Source organism: Castor canadensis, chromosome X (genome assembly GCF_047511655.1).
Source record: "Castor canadensis chromosome X, mCasCan1.hap1v2, whole genome shotgun sequence".
Taxonomy (NCBI): Eukaryota; Metazoa; Chordata; class Mammalia; order Rodentia; family Castoridae; genus Castor; species Castor canadensis.
In genome coordinates, this window is record NC_133405.1 from 85,725,496 (window position 1) to 85,742,124 (window position 16,629).

Below are 16,629 nucleotides of genomic sequence, written 5' to 3' on the forward strand. Positions count from 1 at the left end.
CCCTCTCCCTTCCTACGGACTGGGTTGGACCCACCCCCCTGGCTCTCTGCCCTCTGCCCGCCCCTGCTTCAGTCCCAGGAGGTTTTGCAACTCCAGCAATACCAATGGCTCAGCCATTGTTTACCCGCCCTGGCCAGACTCACGCTGTCCCTTGCGGGGGCGGGGTTTCTTTGTGCAGCCACGCCCAGACATATCAAGTAGTCCAATAGCTGTCCCTGGAGCCTCACCGAGGGGTGGGGGAAGTAGGCGTAGCATGAAAGAAATAGAGGGTGCATTTGATCTGTTGTTGCTACACGTGGATGTGAAATGAGTCAAGCCGAACTTTGATTGCAACGGATTTCATCTACAGTGAGAGCGGTATGGAGGATGAGGGCTGAGGGGCGGCGGCTGGGCGGGGTGTCTGGTCTGCTCTGAGGTACGTTTGTGCTGGAATCCCGTTTTAAGATCTTTCCGCCCATCCTTACATGGTAAGTATGGGAACACCCCCTTGTCGTGGCAAGGTGTCTGGGAACTGTGGCACCTAGGAATGAAAGTACAGTATCATTACCAGGATATCCCCCCGCTAGGATTCTGCAAAGTCAGAATGTCTGGAAGGTGTCCCGTGGCCATCTGTTGGTTCATCCATTTGTGACCGGAGAGTACTGGCTGATGTGTTAGGAACCCAGACTGATATATTCATAGAGCCTTGGCGAGACAGTTCTCGCCTGTGTAGGTTCTTACTGGACCCAGATGGCCACTGGGAACATGCCCGGACTTGTCCAACCACCTTTCGCATCAGAGGTTGGGAGATAAGGAAGAGAGGGAGACTGGGAATTAGCTGTGGGGAGGAGGGAGTGGATCACACTGACCACGTGTAGCATCCCAGGGGAAGCTGAACTGCTGGCCCACCCACGTGGTGTCCTGGGCAAGTCAAGGCTTGTGTGAAGAGCTTGCTGACTCTGAATGGGGGCTTTCAGTCCGCCCCTCACCCACCCAGCTGAGGGCTGAGTTTCACTTGATTCCTCCCTCCTGGAAGCCCAGCCCATGGCAGTGATATTTTGATCCTGCCTCACCCCAAACACTGGCCAAGGCCCAGGCAGCTGCAAGAACTGGGGAGACAAGAAGAGACCCGCCAGAGAACAGGCTAGGAAAACAGACTACAGGGTCTGATTTGGACAGGTGTTGTCAGCATCACCAATGTCATGCAGAGTAGCTAGGGTAGGAAATTGTGGCGCATCACCCCCAGATAACTCTGCTGACTCCTTCTTCACCCAGCCTTCATTCAACTTAACATAGCTACTGAGCACCAACTCTGTCACCAAGTGTGAGACAGTGAGGTACCCAAGATACAGGCTGTGCCCACTGGGGCCTGACAGACTCACCATGGGAAAGAACACAAGCAAGTATAACACAACGGGCTTTAAAGGTGCAATTAAAATGCTCTGAGGTTGTCAAGTAAAGATCACATTAACTTGTGACCTTGGACAAATAGACTTCCCCCTCTCTGAGCTTCTGTAACTCCAACTAAAGTGGAGATAATAATAGCACCAACCTCATTGAGTTATTGTGGGGATTATATGAGATAATCCATGCAAAATACTTGTACAAGCTTAGCACAGTGGCTAGCCCAAAATAAGCAGTCAAGATGTGTTAACTATTATTATTTAAGATAGGCCAAGGAACATGGATAAGATTTCAACAGGTGGAGATAGGAGAGAAGGCAGTTCAAGCAGAGAAAACAACAGGAACAACTGCTTGAAGTCAGAGAAGCTGAGAGCATGTAAAAAGAACATTAGCTAAATTGGATTTTACAGCACAATTAGGGGGAAAAGTAGAAGTTCAAGTTGCCATGTTAGATTGGTGGTAAACCACAGAAGACTTTGGATGCTTGAGTTTCATTTTGATTTGGCAGACAGTAGATAGCTACTGAAAGTTTCTGAACTAAAGAAGTCAGACCTGTACTTTAGGAAGACTAATCAGGTAAACAAGAGTCAGCTAGATTGGAACAGAAAGAAAACACAAGAGGTAGACAGACTATATGCAGAGAGGGGACAAGGTTCTGGTACTGAAACGGTGCCTGTGGGAATAGAAAGGGAGGCAATGTTAAAAAGTTGTATCTTCAGGCTGGCAGGCTCAAGCAACAGAGAGCCTGCCTAACAAGCACGAAGCCCTGAGTTTAACCTCCAGTACCACCAAAAAAGTTGAATTTTCAGAAATTTAAAGATGATAAATTATAGGAGATTAAAAAGGAAGAAAGAGACATTCAGAATCTCTTGGAGTTTTGTTAGACCTTGAAAGGGTGTGCATTCCCATTCTACCTCTATAGGTGCTGCAGTAGAAAGAACATCTACTTTCTGAGCTAGATGCAATTGTTTTTAAGTCTTGGATCTGTTACGTTCCTGCTGTTTGGGATCCTAAGCACATTATGCACTCAGGATTCCCAACCAGGATCAGTACTTCCATAGGTCATTTAAAAATACATGGGGATGGTATATTTTTTTCCACAAAGACTGAGGTGCTACTCCCTTTAGTGCTAACCAGTTTGATCAAGAGTTGTTCCTCCCACCCACCTATAAAATTAGTAGTAAGCCTAGTAAGAAATTTTGAATTTTCTTAGGCCTCTGTTTTCCTGATAATGTGGGAGAATAATACCTACATCCTAGTGTTGTTGGGAGGTTTAAAAAAGGTAATCCTTGTGAAGGCTCTATCATGGTACTTAACACATAGTAGGCTAACATGACTCATAACTTTCTTTTACCCCAATTGAGTCCACCTTAAATTAGCCTTTCTTGTCTCTGCCTGAATACTTCCAGAGAGAAAGCCTTCACCATGCTCTAAAAAAAGCCCATTCTTTCCAGGGAAAGACTTGATTGTTAAAAGTTATTACTTTTGTTAAACCGAATTTAGTTTCTCTCTTGTTCTGAAATGTCCTAGTAATTTACCCTCAGGCCACTGAGAGCAATCTGTTTTCTTTTTCATGAGCGTACTTCAGCTATCTGAAGACCAGAGACAGGATTCTCCTACATCTGTTCCCAGGTCAAACAGCTCAGTTACTTCCATTTCTCATATGGCATGGGTTCAAGTCAAATATGAGCCTGAGGTTTGAACTATATACATTGGGGTGGCAACACCTTTTGAGAGGTAAGGAACACTGCAAAAGAAAGATGATCGATGAATGTGACAAATTTCTTTATAACGTATCATTTCTTTCAACTGTATAATTCTACTGATCTTCACCCCAAATAGGGAAAGTGCAGAGAAAATGAAACTTGCCAGAGATCCTTTAGGTGTTACATTTCTGAGCCAAAACTGGAAGCCACATTTTTCTTACTCCAAGTACAATTTGGTTTTTTTTCTGCTTTTTTTGTAGCTGTTGGGATTTAAGGTGTCAATTCTGACACTAGAGCGATGAAAACCAAAAGAGTATAAATCCTCCAATTGTCTTACACGAATTATTCCTTCCTCGAAAGTTCTTATTACGAGAAACCATTTAGGGGCACAAAGTACCTAATCCCAGAGGAAAAATAAATGATAACTCTGCCTAGAAACCTATGACAGGTCACATAAACCTGCTTTAGATGTCGTTTTGACCTGCTCTACTTAAATGCCTTCTGCAGAGAGTAAGGCATCTTTTGGGGTCATTACTCAGAGCTGAAGCTTAAATTTGAAGCAGAAGCTATTTTCTTTGCTTTCTGAAGACTGGCTCCATCCATGTGTTCTTCCCTTAGGGGCTTAATAAAAATATAGGTCAGTTTTACCATCAGTCTATAAAAATGGAAAGACCATTATTATTCCATGCTCATGAGAGATGTAAGGATGGCTATAGTCTGTCTTAGATTAAAGTTAACTGCCTATATCTCAATGTTTCTCAGCAGACATGGCTCTCCTACAGTTGGATAATATTCTTTATTCACCTCTGATTTCCCCTCTTGTGACTAAGTCCTAACCAAATGCCTAGCATAGAAGACATTTATCAAGAAATTTTTGAGTGTCTGAAAGTCCATCCTGGAGTGATTACTATATCCCCCAAGACCCCCCAGAAGGCATCATCACATTCTAAAAAACAAAGGAATTGCCACGTCACATATGGTGGAATTGAACAGTAAGATGTCATTACTTCCAGGAGGTTGTTAGTCACCATCATGGATAAGCCAAAGGAGTAGGCCGAACGATTTCCTTCTAAGAGCCACCTCTTCCTGACTCAGTCCACCCTTTGGAATTTTTCCCAATGAGGCTATAATGAGCCAATATTAGGTTGTAGGAGTGAGGAGAAAAAAGAAGCTAGAGTCTTAGTAATATAGTCGTTGGACAATTTGTCTTGAAGCTGGACCCACTACTCTATATTTGGGAAATAAACAAGCCACTGGACCCTGAATATAGACTTGCATTTTAGTCCTGGCTCTGCCACTGACCAACTATGTGACTTTGGGAAAATTCTATTCTTTCTATGGGCTTCATTTTCCCCCTCTGTGTCATAAGGAAATTGAGTTAGGTTATCTTGAAGAACCCTTTTAGAATTCTACAACTGTATCTTTCCAATTACTTAGATAGTTTGAAGTTTTCACCAATTGTCAAAGAGAAGAAAAACATAAACCATAATGGAATATGCTGTCTTGTGAGTACTGAGGTGTGTGACACTATAGGAATTCACGTAGAGCTGGTTGGTATTTCTCTCCTGGGCAAGAAGCTGGGACTAAGATAAGTTTTAAACTCCCCTTTGACTCTGAGATTACCAGAGACTGAAGATTATTTCACAGAATGTGCATTTACAAATGAAATCATAGGTTTATTTTAAACAGCTTCTCCTTATCTCCACACCCCCTCTAAGTTGTACACTTTTCTTCCTTTTCCTGGAAAATTTTTTTTAAGGGCAAAAAATATTTTGGCGGTAGTATCTCATCCTCGACAGACAGGCCTCATTCTATGGGCTGATTCTCCCACTCTTGTGAGGATGTGGGTTGTGCTTGCAAATGCCCAATGTTTTATGTTTCAACTCCTGTAGGATATTTTATTCTCTGACCTGTGAGGAAGGGATGGAGTACTTGAAAGAATTTGGATTGTTTTTGGAAAAAAGGGACTATTGTTATTGATATATTCAGAGAGAAATTGCTATTCTAGATTGCTTGGTAAAATGGACAGAGTGGAGAAAATGTGGGGAAGACCAAAGAAATCAATAAAAATCAGAAATTAGATCACTTGACTGAGTTTTATCCCATTCCCATCTATGAGAAGATATCATACCATGAATTTAATTCCATGCTGGAACAAATCAGCCAATTGCATTCATGGGAAGTCGATGAAATCTCCACTCCCAGTATGCCGATGGGATAACTCATTTTTGACAATTCCGTAATTTCATGGTGCCTGATGGTGGTCAGTACATGAACAAGTGACTCACTTTGGCTAAGGTGACAATAGAGTAAATTGGAGGCTTTGGGTATTAGCTGAATGTTGATTTGGCCTGTAGCTTGTCTCCAATGCCCTTTGCTCCTCATCTCTGGGTGGGATAATAACAAGAATCATAGCAACTCCTCACATGTGTAATCTGGAGTTTCCAGAACACTGCCACATACATTATCTCATTTTTTCCTTGATCATCATCCAAAGTAGTTTCTGCCTTTGCTCCCACGTGGGAAGATTGTTTCAGCAACAATTAAAAGGATATTTTTTTCCCTTATAGTCAGCCCAGAGTTTACTGGTTTCAATTTCATCCCATTTCATTTATTAATTACATCTCTATATTTCTGGCTGCAAAATTCTTTTTCTTCCTTTTTACAATTCTTTTTCAGCAATTGCCAGAGACTAACCAAATATTTATATTTTTAACCTATATGCACACATGTGTTTTGAAAGAGAAAGAATTTGACTCATATAGTTAGTGTTTGTTTTTGCCTGGGTGGAAATGGTCCACTTCAACTGGTTATTAGTTCTCTCTGTACAGTGACACTGCTTTTAATGAGAATGTTTCTTCTTTTCTACCCAGCTGGGACATTACTTCTTGTTTTGTGCACTGGGATAAAGGACAAAGTAACAGGTGAGTTTTCTTCAATTTTGCACAGCCCTGTCATTCTCCTTTATTGATGTTCTAAACCTGATGTTACTGGACCAGATGTTGCTATCCCTAACAGCTGAAGTTCTTTAACCACTTTGGAAATGGAGAGAGAAGCCTGTTATAAAATTAGTAATGACCTGAAGCCTCTGAATGATTTCTATTCCAGTACATATTTTAACATATTTGAACAAAAAAAAGACAATTTATTTTCTTTTGGTGGTACTGGGGTTTGAACTCAGGGTTTCATGCTTGCCAGGCAGGTGCTCTACCACTTGAGTCACTCCTCCAGAGACAATTTACTTTTACTACATGCCCTTGAAACAAAATCAAAATAACACATCCCCAGTTCTGACTCTCCTCCACCATCTTTTACCAATAGCTGACACTTGCTCATCCCTTTCTTCTTAAAAGTGCATCCTGTACTACTTTTCTATTCTTTCTTCCCTGGCTTCCCCTTCTTGGTTGAGAGATGTTATTCTCTTTCACTTTCATTTATGGCTGTTGCTTAACATTTTGTTCTTGGCATTCTTCTTTACTCATGTAAGCCTCTGCCACGATTTCTTTTTTGAGGGGGTACTGAGGATTGAATTCAGGGCCTGCACCTTGAACCACTCCTCCAATTCTTTTTTTGTTTGCTTTTTTTTTTTTGGCGAAGGGTTTTTTCGAGATAGGTTCTCGTGAACTATTTGCCTGGGCTGGCTTTGAACCAGGCAATTCCCCCTGGTCTCTGCCTCCTGAGTAGCTAGGATTACAGGCGTGAGCTACCGGCACCTGGCTGCCATCAGTTTTTTAGCCCAGTGGTTCTCAACTCCCATACAAAGTCCCCCAGATGATTCTAATATGCAGTCATGAGCAAAAGCTGCTGTTTTGATCTTTTTATGCACTTGACTCATTTCCAGTTCTAACCTGCATTCTACACATTTCAGCTGCCTGCTGGACATAGCCACTGAAATGATCCTCTCTTCCTTCCAACTCTTCATATTTGAAATGATTAAAAAAATAATTTATTGTCTCTTTTCTACCAAGCAACTACACTTTCACTGTTCACAGCCTTGGGATTCTCTTGACTTCCCAGCCAGGAACTCCCATCTCATAATCTTCTGTGGATCATATCTCTCTTGGTTCTCACTTTCTAAGGTCTGTATCTTCCACCATCACTTCTTCTGATATCACTTTGTCCTGACCCTAGTTCCTAAGGCTTGTCAGCAACCCCGTCAAACCATTGTTTAAGGCAAAAATCAGATTAATGTTCGGAAAATGCATTTTGCTCAACTAAAATATCAGTCAAGAAAAAATAAAATTCCAGTGAAGGCTCCATTCACTGCTTTAGGTCATGTCTTGGAAAGCACGTCACAATCATGGGCCCTAAATTACCTTTGAGTTTGGCTTAATTTCTTACTAACTAAATAAACTTAAGGGAATCCTTTTTCTCTGAGCCTCAGTTGTTTTCCTTTTGTTTTAAATCTGTTTATAAGTGACAGTAATCCCTAGCTTCCTCCTAGGGTTTTTGTGAAGGTCTATTGAGCTAATTGACGTGAAACCTTTTACAAACTGGGGAACCTTTCATTCAGGCAGAAAATTTTTACCATTATTCTATTCATTTTTACTGTTTGCTCTAACACAAGTTTTTATTTAGTGCCTACTATGTGCCAGCCACTATTTTAAGCCCCAGGTATAAAGCAGTAAATTTAACAGACACCATGGTCTCATGCTGCTTACATTCTAGTTAGAGAAAAAACAGGCAATAAAGATGTAAATAAGAAAAATATATGGTATGTCAGCATAAGTGCCATGGAGAATAATTTAACAGGAAAGGGGACATAAGAAGTATGGAAGAAAGTCACAATTTTAAGAGTAGTCAGAGAAACCTTATTAAGAAGACAGTGTAAGAACAGAGAAAATGAGGGAACTAGTAATGTGGGTATCTGGGGAAAAACATTCCTCTCTTGGGCAGGTGTGAACACTTCAAGGTACAAACTTTCCTGGTTGATTTAAAGATTAGCAAGGAGGTCAGCATGGCTAGAGTAAGGAAGGGGAAGAGTAGCAGAATATGGGCCAAAAAGCCCATGGGAAGATAATATGGGAAAAAGATAATATGGGAAGTTGAGGTAGGGAGATCATCTAAGGTCTCATAAGTTATTAGAAGAAGTTAAATTTTATTATGAGTGAAAGAGGAGCCATTGATATGGATTTTTAGGTTGTAAATGATATAACCTAACATGTTTAAAAAGAACCACCACCCATTTGCCCCTCTATCTCCCATCCTTTTAGGAAAAATATGGGTAGGCCCCAGGTTACTCTTTTACCAGATTCCCTCTAACTGTAGAGAGACAAAAAACTTTTTTCTGACTGTACCTTACATTCAGACAAAACAGAATGTGAGAGCCAAAAGAGCCCTTATAACAGTGATATTTTCAACAGTGATTGCACATGAGACTCACCTGGTTAACCAAATAAAGTCCAGATGCTCAGGATACACCCCTTACTAAATACATCAGAATCTCAAGGGTGACACCCAATTATCAATATTTTTGGAGCTCCTAATGTGCAGTCAGGAATGAAGACCACTGGTCTAAGAGATTAGCCAAATGAGTTCCCTCATGATAAAAATGGGGACCTTGAGTCTAGTGTAGTGATATGTTCCTGATGGCAGATCTGAAACCATTCATCATTGAGTTAAAACAGAGAATGCAAAATTCACAGATAATGGGAAGGAAGAAGATAAGATGTTTCATAGGTTGGAAATAGGTAATGGATAACAGAAACCTGGGATAGGAGTTGCCCTGGGCCAGATTACAAAAGGGAAAGCTGAGGACCAGCAGCAAATGGTGACTCAGCATCCGGTTTCTGGGCCCAAACATCTGGAAATTATGATGGCACTATACAGATTAGAAGGTTGATTTTCAAGGAAAGGAATATTCTTAAGTTCAGGCTGAGCAACTGCTATGATTTTGCCAATCCAGTACATGTGGGTGGGTGAGGGGGCCCACAGAAGAGGAATGGGCAGCATGGACCAGCTGCTGTCTTCCTCACCCTTTTTAATCTCAGACCTACTGCACTGTCCAGGCAAAGCAAATATCCTGAAGTCCTGAGTTCTTAATTTAGACTTGTCATCCTTTCCTGCCTACCCATCCTAGATAGAGAGAGCATGTTTCACCCCACAGGCATGTGTGCAAGTTGAGAAGAGCAGCAGCCGCAAACTGTGGTCAGAGCAGCTGTACATCCAGCAGCCTAAGTACCTCACATCCAGCAGAAACTTGGCCAACATTGATTATTCAGGGCACAATGAGCTAATGTGGATATTATTATTGTCAGCCTCATTGCTTCTCCTCTTCCCTATCTACCCATATTCTTACTCTTTTAGGTTATTGTTGGGGAAAATAACTTAATAGGATTGGGGGAAATGAGTGGGGAGAGCATCCATAGGACAAAGATAGGCCAAATAAAGAGACACTAGTTGTTTTTCCATTTATCACCCTTCTGGTTAAACTCATATATTATATATATTATACATAATATATATAATTTTATATTAATGTATATTATATAAATATATAATTTAATATATATTTATGTATATTTATAGCACTTATTGAATTTGTCTATTTGAAAAGTTGGGCAAAACAAATCATAGTTGTAGACACATTTTATTTGGGGGCCAAGTTAAGCAATATCTATTGGAACAGGGTATTGCATAGTATTAAAAAAATATGGAGATAGAGGCATGGATCAAGTTGTAGAGTGTCTGCCTAGTAAATGGAAGGCCCTGAGTTCAAATCCAAACATTGTCAAAAAGAAAGAAAAAAAGAATAAAGAAAAACATGAAGAATCACCTTCATCTTGTGGTGTAATTTGTGGTATAACTCACATACAAAATTCACCCCTTTAAAGTATACAACTCACTGGCTTTTAGTGTATTCACAAAGTTGTATAGCTATCACCACTATCTATTTCCATGCGATTTAATCACTCCAAAAGAAAAATCCCACTCATTAACAAGTCACTTCCACCATCCTCCCACCCTCTGGCAAATACTAAGTCCACTTTTTGTCTCTGTAGATTGCCTGTTCCAGACATTTCATGTAAATGGAATTTCATAATGTTTGTACCTTTCTGTCTGACTTCTGTCATGTACTATAATGTTTTCAAGGTTCATCCATATTATGCATGCACTGAATACTTCATTCCTTTTTTTGAGTAGCACTGGTATTTGAACTTGGGGCCTCACGCTTGCTAGGCAGGTGCTTTACCACTTGAGCCACTCCATCAGCCCTTCTTCATTCCTTTCTTTGGCTGAATAGTCTTTCATTGTATGGGCACCATGTTTTGTTTATTCATGTATCAGTTGATGGACATTTGTTTTTCTCTCCTTTTTGGGTATTATGAATAATGCTGCCAGGAATGTTTATGTTCAACTTTTTGTGTTTACACTTGTTTTCAGCTCTTTGGGAGTATAATACCTAGGATTACAATTGCTAGGCTATAGCTTAAACTGTATGTTGAACATTTTGAGGAAATGCAAAACCATTTTCTAAAGAGGCTGAACTATTTTCAGTTCACACCAGCAGTAGTAAAGGTTCCAGTTTCTCTATATCCTTAGCTACCCTAGTGGGTGTAAAGTGGTATTTCATTGCAGTTTTGATTTGCATTCCCCTTATTGTTAATGATACTCAGCATGTTTTCATGTACTTATTAGCCATTTGTGCATTTTGGAGTAGTATCTGTTCAATACTTTACCTATTTTAATTTGTGTTGTCTTTTTTATTTTTGACTTATAAGGCTTTTCAGTGTATTCTAGATACAAGTCTCTTATTAGCTATGTGATTGGAACATTTTTGTCCCCCATTATATGGATTATCTTCTCACATTTTAAATTTTTAAAGATTTTATTAATTATACATGTTAATGAGTTTCAGTGCAGTGTTTCAATATGTGTTCAGTGAGAACTAACCAAATCCAGCCTCCCTTTATCAAATCTCCCCATCCTTCTCATTCTCTTTATAGTGTCCTTTGAAACACAAAGATTTGAATTTTCAAGTTCTACATTTGTGTACCTTAATTTTTTCTTCTGTTGCTTGTGCTTTTGGTGTTATATCTGAGGAACCATTGCCTAATCCATGATCACAAAGATTTATACCTATATTTTCTCAAAAAAATAACTTTAAAAGTAGAGATTTTATGTTTCTTATAAGAAATCTTCAAAGCTAGAAACGATACAAATCTTACATGGTTTCAATTTATATGAAGTTCAAGGACAGGCAAAACTAATTACAGTGACAGAAACTAGACTGGTGATTACCAGGGGGAAAGGGTAGCACTGACTGGGAAAGAGGCATGAAAGAATCTGCTTAGGTGCTAGAAAAGTTATTTATCTTTATCTGGGTAGTATTTACACAGGTGTATACATATATACAGATTCATCAGTTTACTTAATATTTGTGCTCTTGGACTGTTTATGTATTGTACTGCAATAAAAAACAGTTTTAACATGTGACCCACATGAGGTTTGTAGCGCACTTCCACATTACTTCTTCTGAAGAGTTATACAGGGCAGATAGAAATGTCTCCATTTTATGGATAAGACACTGAGTGTGCTGGTCAAACTCCAGTGGGGAGTTTCGGTTGGGAACAGAGCTGGAATTCCTGTCACAACCACAGGCTTTTGTCCACTGCATCTGAGCTTTGTTCATTATCCAGCCATTTCCTATTCTTCCTGAGCTGTTAAGCAAGTTGAAGGCAGTATTTCACAGTGTAACCTGTAAGTAGTATAGCTGAATGGGTAGAGGGTTTTGGCAGAAGCAAAATCCCAGCATGTGTCACGCTTTAGGGTAGGAGACACAAGGCACCTGACATTTCCCTCCCCCCCCCCGCCACTAATGTAATGACATGAAGAGAACACAATCTCAGTCAGAGTTAGAGTGAAAATTTTTTTTTGAGTAGTCACACGGCTTTGAAGGTGGTGGGAGTGTTCTGTGGAGAATGATCTGTTACTCAACAAAGTCCCTAATAGCATCCTTCTTATCTGTAAATTTGATTTTCTTTCTTTTGCACTTCCATTTCAAAGACAATTGTCTCAGAAAGCTTTCCAAACTTTTTGTCAACTTAGTTCATCCAAATAGGAATATCGTGATGAAGAATATATACCAAACACTCAGAACAATGCTCCTTTTACCCAAGGTGATTTAGGTTCTAAAAACATTGTGGGTAATCTTGTCCTTAAGCCTCAGGTTAGTGGTGGCAGCAGTTGGTGAGGAGGGAGTTGCCTGTGGCTTTCATGATAATGTGAGTCAATGAAGAAGCTTAGATGCCTTCCCCTGTTCTTCCCCACAAATCCCTAGAGTGACTAGTGTGCACTCCTTTTAGTGTAATCTCCACTCTCCTAAAGGGAAGGAGGGAAAGATCCCTGATACACCAGGTGAAATGGGAAGGTAATATACTAATTACCAAGTGGCTCATATGCACCAACCCCTATACTAGATCCTTTTAACATGTATTATTGCATTTAATTCTCTAAATTACTGTGCAAAATAGGTACTATTGAAACCCCTACATTCATTGATGAAGAGACCAATACTGTGACAGATTAAAAACATTTTTAAGGACACACATCTAGTAAGTTGCAGAGTTAGGATTCAAATCCAAGTCTGTCAGTTGCTAACTAAGACCTTTGCTTTTTTCCTTGACATAGAATCACTATTCATTATTCAGAAAGTCATTTATTAAGTGAGAGAGAATAATCTAGGTGGTAAGAGACATATATAGTTAACCATAGTTCAGAAAAGAAAGCATGTTGACAAGCTAACAAATACTGAGCACCACTTGAGTTAACCATTCTGTGCCAGGTACAGTGCTAGATTCTGAGCAAGAAGTGGTCTTTATTCTCAAGAATTTTATAGGTTTTTCTATATTGATGACTTAGCCAGCCATTTGAGGTTTTAGCCCCATCCTCTGTGACACTCTAGAAGAGTATCTCTTGTGCCAGGCATGGCAGTTCATACCTGTAACACTAACTACTTCGAAGGCAGAGATTGGGAGTATTGCAGTTTGAGGCCAGAGGCAAACAGAGAGACTCCATGTCAACCAATAAAAAATCCTGGACACGGTGGTGTGCCTGTCATCCCAAATACATGGGAAGCACAAGTAGAAGGATCACAGTTCAGGCTGGTCTGGACATAAATGCAAAACCCTGTTCAAAAAATACCTAAAAACCAAAAGGTCTGGATGCAGGATTCAAGTTTTAAAGTGCTTGCCTGGCAAGTGTGAAGTCCTGAGTTCAAACCACAAATAACACTAAAAAAAAAAAAGTGTCTTGCTGGAATTATAGAATACCTCAGAGTACCCGATTTTCTCAAAACCTAATTATTCTTTCTTGCTTTATCTTAGAATAAAAGAGGCAGTTACATCTGCTATAGGACACTGCTGATCACAGGGAATAACTTGATCTAATGTAAGGTCTCACATTGTCCCTGAATAACGACATTTAACATTTATTAGGCAGTTTTAGCCATAGGATAGAATGCATATGATTTTGTTCTCTTTAATAAAGGCAAATTTTAAGCTTCTAAAGAAAGACAAGCAATTTATATGTTTTACATAAACAGTTTGACAAAAAAGGGGGAAAAAAGAAGACTTCTGTTCATTCCCAAGGTCCTGATAGGAGAATTTGGCAATAAACCTACCTCATCTAAGTAGCAGTCTCAAAACTGGGTTATGGGGTGTATTAAGGTCCAAACCATTTGATATTTATTGGGTAGATGGGGTTCTGGAAACCAAACCAGCAACAGTTGCCATGAAGTTTTCAAATGCCTGTGTCGAGTTTATCTCAATAAGAGGGCTACTCTTTGGCTCCTGCCAATGTTTTTCTATTCTCTGGGTAAGAAAAGGATGCAGGAGAATTTTCTAGACCAGTATGTTGGCTATGTTACCAAGATGTTGAATTCTGTTGTTATGAGGCTATAAAAACACTGATGGGTTTTGTCCTCTTATGAAAAGGGTGGGTAGCAAGGAGAGGGGAACATACATACTGAGGCTGACACCATGTAGTAATCAAAACAACACAGAAGAGAGTATATTTATCTCGTGCAAAAATGGATTTTATAGGAGTGGGAAAGAATAGCCCAGTTGATGGTAAGAAAAGCTGCCCTTAAGCAAGAATGCCAGCCAGGATGTCTTACCTCATCTCCATTGGTAACTTTTGAGGAAGGGATTGATGGTTACTCAAGGTACACATGCACACTCTTCTGGTTGAAACTATACATTCAGGACTCTCAGTACTTTGAGAAAACTCCTGAAATTTGCTTTAGTATGAGAGTAGAAGTGAAGGAGTACATCCCACCACACTTTTCTCTTTGAGAAGGATAAGCCCAGTGTATCAATTACTTGACCCACCACCATTGAAAGTCCTTACTACAGAAGACTACTTTTTTACATACTGTGTCTTATCTTGTATAGCTCTTTAAAGCCTTTAGGATAGTTTGATGGACCTTAGCTTATTTAATCCTTTCAAGAGCTAATGTAAGTGAAGAGCACACTGTCCGTTTTTCTCAGATTAAGTAACTGAGGTGAGAAAATTTCCATCCAAGATCATAGAGAAAAACAGCAAGCCAGGTAGGGTGATCAACCATCCCAGTTTGCCTGGGGGTCTTAGATTTCAGTTTTAGCACTGAAATCTTTATATCCTGGGAAAGCTCTCTGTCTTGTGCAAACCAGAATGGTTGGTTATCTAATAGCCAGGATTAGAATCCACACATGCCAAATATCATTCCAATGCAAGTGTTTTACCCTGTGCCACCTGTCTTCCAAGAACTGTTATCTGAGTAATATTTCCCTTCTCTATGCCTTAGTGCACCAGGGTATTTTCTACATGCTGTCCCATTCTGCTTAGGACAGGAGCAATGGCAGCTATGATCCTCAGAGGTACTAGAGATACTATTGACAAAGGAGAACCAACCATATTTCAGCTTTTTTAATCCATAAAATAAAGATTATAATTCCTATACTGTTTAATGCACAGATATTGTACAAACAAAATAATATTGTACAAATAATAAATGTAAAAGTGATTATAAAATGTTAAGTGTTGATCACACATCAGGAATTGCAGCTATTCTGTATCCCCTGGAAAGAAGCCAACTGCTTTCTAAATTTTCTTTCTAAATTCCGCTTATAGTATAATCACTAACTGAAAATTTCGGTAGTTCTTTGACCTCTGTGTCACAGTTTCCTCATCTGTAAAATGGAGTTGATATCATTGTTTTGAGAATTGAATGAGTACCCCCAAAGCATTTGGAAGAGTTCCTGGCACATGGTCAACACTCTAAAATGTTAGCTGTTTTGATTTTGTTTACTCAGCCCTCTCACTTAGAGGCAAGGAGTAGATTAAGAGGATTAGAAGCCAAGTGTGTCATGAAAAGCACTACTTACCTTGAAGTCCCTTCCTCTTAGCTCCCTAGTTCTTATGTTCTGTACCTACAGCCTTCTCACTATGGATTGCCAAGAAAATGAGTATTGGGACCAATGGGGTCACTGTGTCACCTGCCAACAGTGTGGTCCTGGACAGGAGCTTTCCAAGGTAAGTCCTCCTAATCAGTATACTTCTTTTCCCCACCCTAGGAACCAGACTGGCAACTGAGAGTGGCCAAGATTAGTAGCGTAGTCAGCCCTACTATGAGTGATCCAGTTTAGCAAGGAAAACATGTGATCCAAAGAGTATGCAATGACAATCACTATTTCAGCCTACAAGGATCAGGATCAGGAAAGGGTTTCATGAGATAATGGGCATTTCAAGGAGATATGTGGAATGCCGAGGCTCAGGAGGACTGTTTGGCATTAAAGAAATCATCTGCAAAGGCAAGGCCCACCTACTTGGGGTTCAGGAGCTAGATATCAGGTCTTCGGAATAGGGAAAAGAGAAGAACTGAGAAGGCTGATGTGGTATACTTCCTTGAGGGTCTGGGCTACTGAGGAAACTATGCAAGAGAGGATTCAGCGATAGGGAACCAGGGAGAATCTAGAATTCCAAAACAGAATGACCACTAAGGCAAAGTTGAGAGCAAGGATAGAGCTGTTAATTGTTCCTGCCTGTGGTCACTTTTTGGTCCTTGAATAGGAGTTGGTATTAAATTTGTGCTACAGAGAATGGAAGCAGAGAGCCAACAGATAGTTTCTGTGTTTTTTGTACTTTGTTGTATGCAATCATTCATTCATTTAGCAATTGCTTATTGAACACCTACAGAGTGGCAAATGTGGTTGTAGGTATCATGGTATGAAAAAACAGACAAAAGTAGTTGTCCACCTGACCCTTATCTTCTAATTGGTAAAATAAATAAAAATGAAGTAAGTGAGGAATCTAGATCTGAAGATATGACAAGAATAAAATTAGGATGAAGTGATACAGATTGACTGGGTGGCTAGTTCAAATTAGGAAGCAAGAGAAGACCTCCTTAAGAAGATGCCTTCTGGGGCAAGTATATATCCAGTACAGTTCCAAGATGACAATGAACTAGGTATGTTCAAAGAAGAGGAAGAAGATTTATGCAACTGTTTTATGGCAACTGAGAGAGAGGAAGAGTGTAACACAGTAAGAGGGAGATGGAGGT

At 39.9% G+C, this 16,629-nt stretch overlaps 1 protein-coding gene across 7 annotated transcripts in view; it reads left to right on the forward strand.

The window, feature by feature from the left end:
• The first annotated feature begins 237 nt into the window (after positions 1 to 237).
• Positions 238 to 16,629, forward strand: part of Eda2r (ectodysplasin A2 receptor) — a 37,789-nt gene continuing 21,397 nt past the window's right edge. For 4 of the 7 annotated variants that reach the window (XM_074062447.1, XM_074062450.1, XM_020182086.2 and 1 more), the window contains exons 1-3: positions 238 to 357; positions 5,963 to 6,013; positions 15,506 to 15,602. In XM_074062447.1, coding sequence (XP_073918548.1) covers positions 15,516 to 15,602 — 87 coding nt within the window. In that variant the 5' untranslated portion in view covers positions 238 to 357; positions 5,963 to 6,013; positions 15,506 to 15,515. Of the gene's footprint in view, positions 468 to 2,971; positions 3,121 to 5,962; positions 6,014 to 15,505; positions 15,603 to 16,629 lie in introns of those variants that run through there. The other 3 variants (XM_074062452.1, XM_074062449.1, XM_074062448.1) reach the window with 3 other exon arrangements.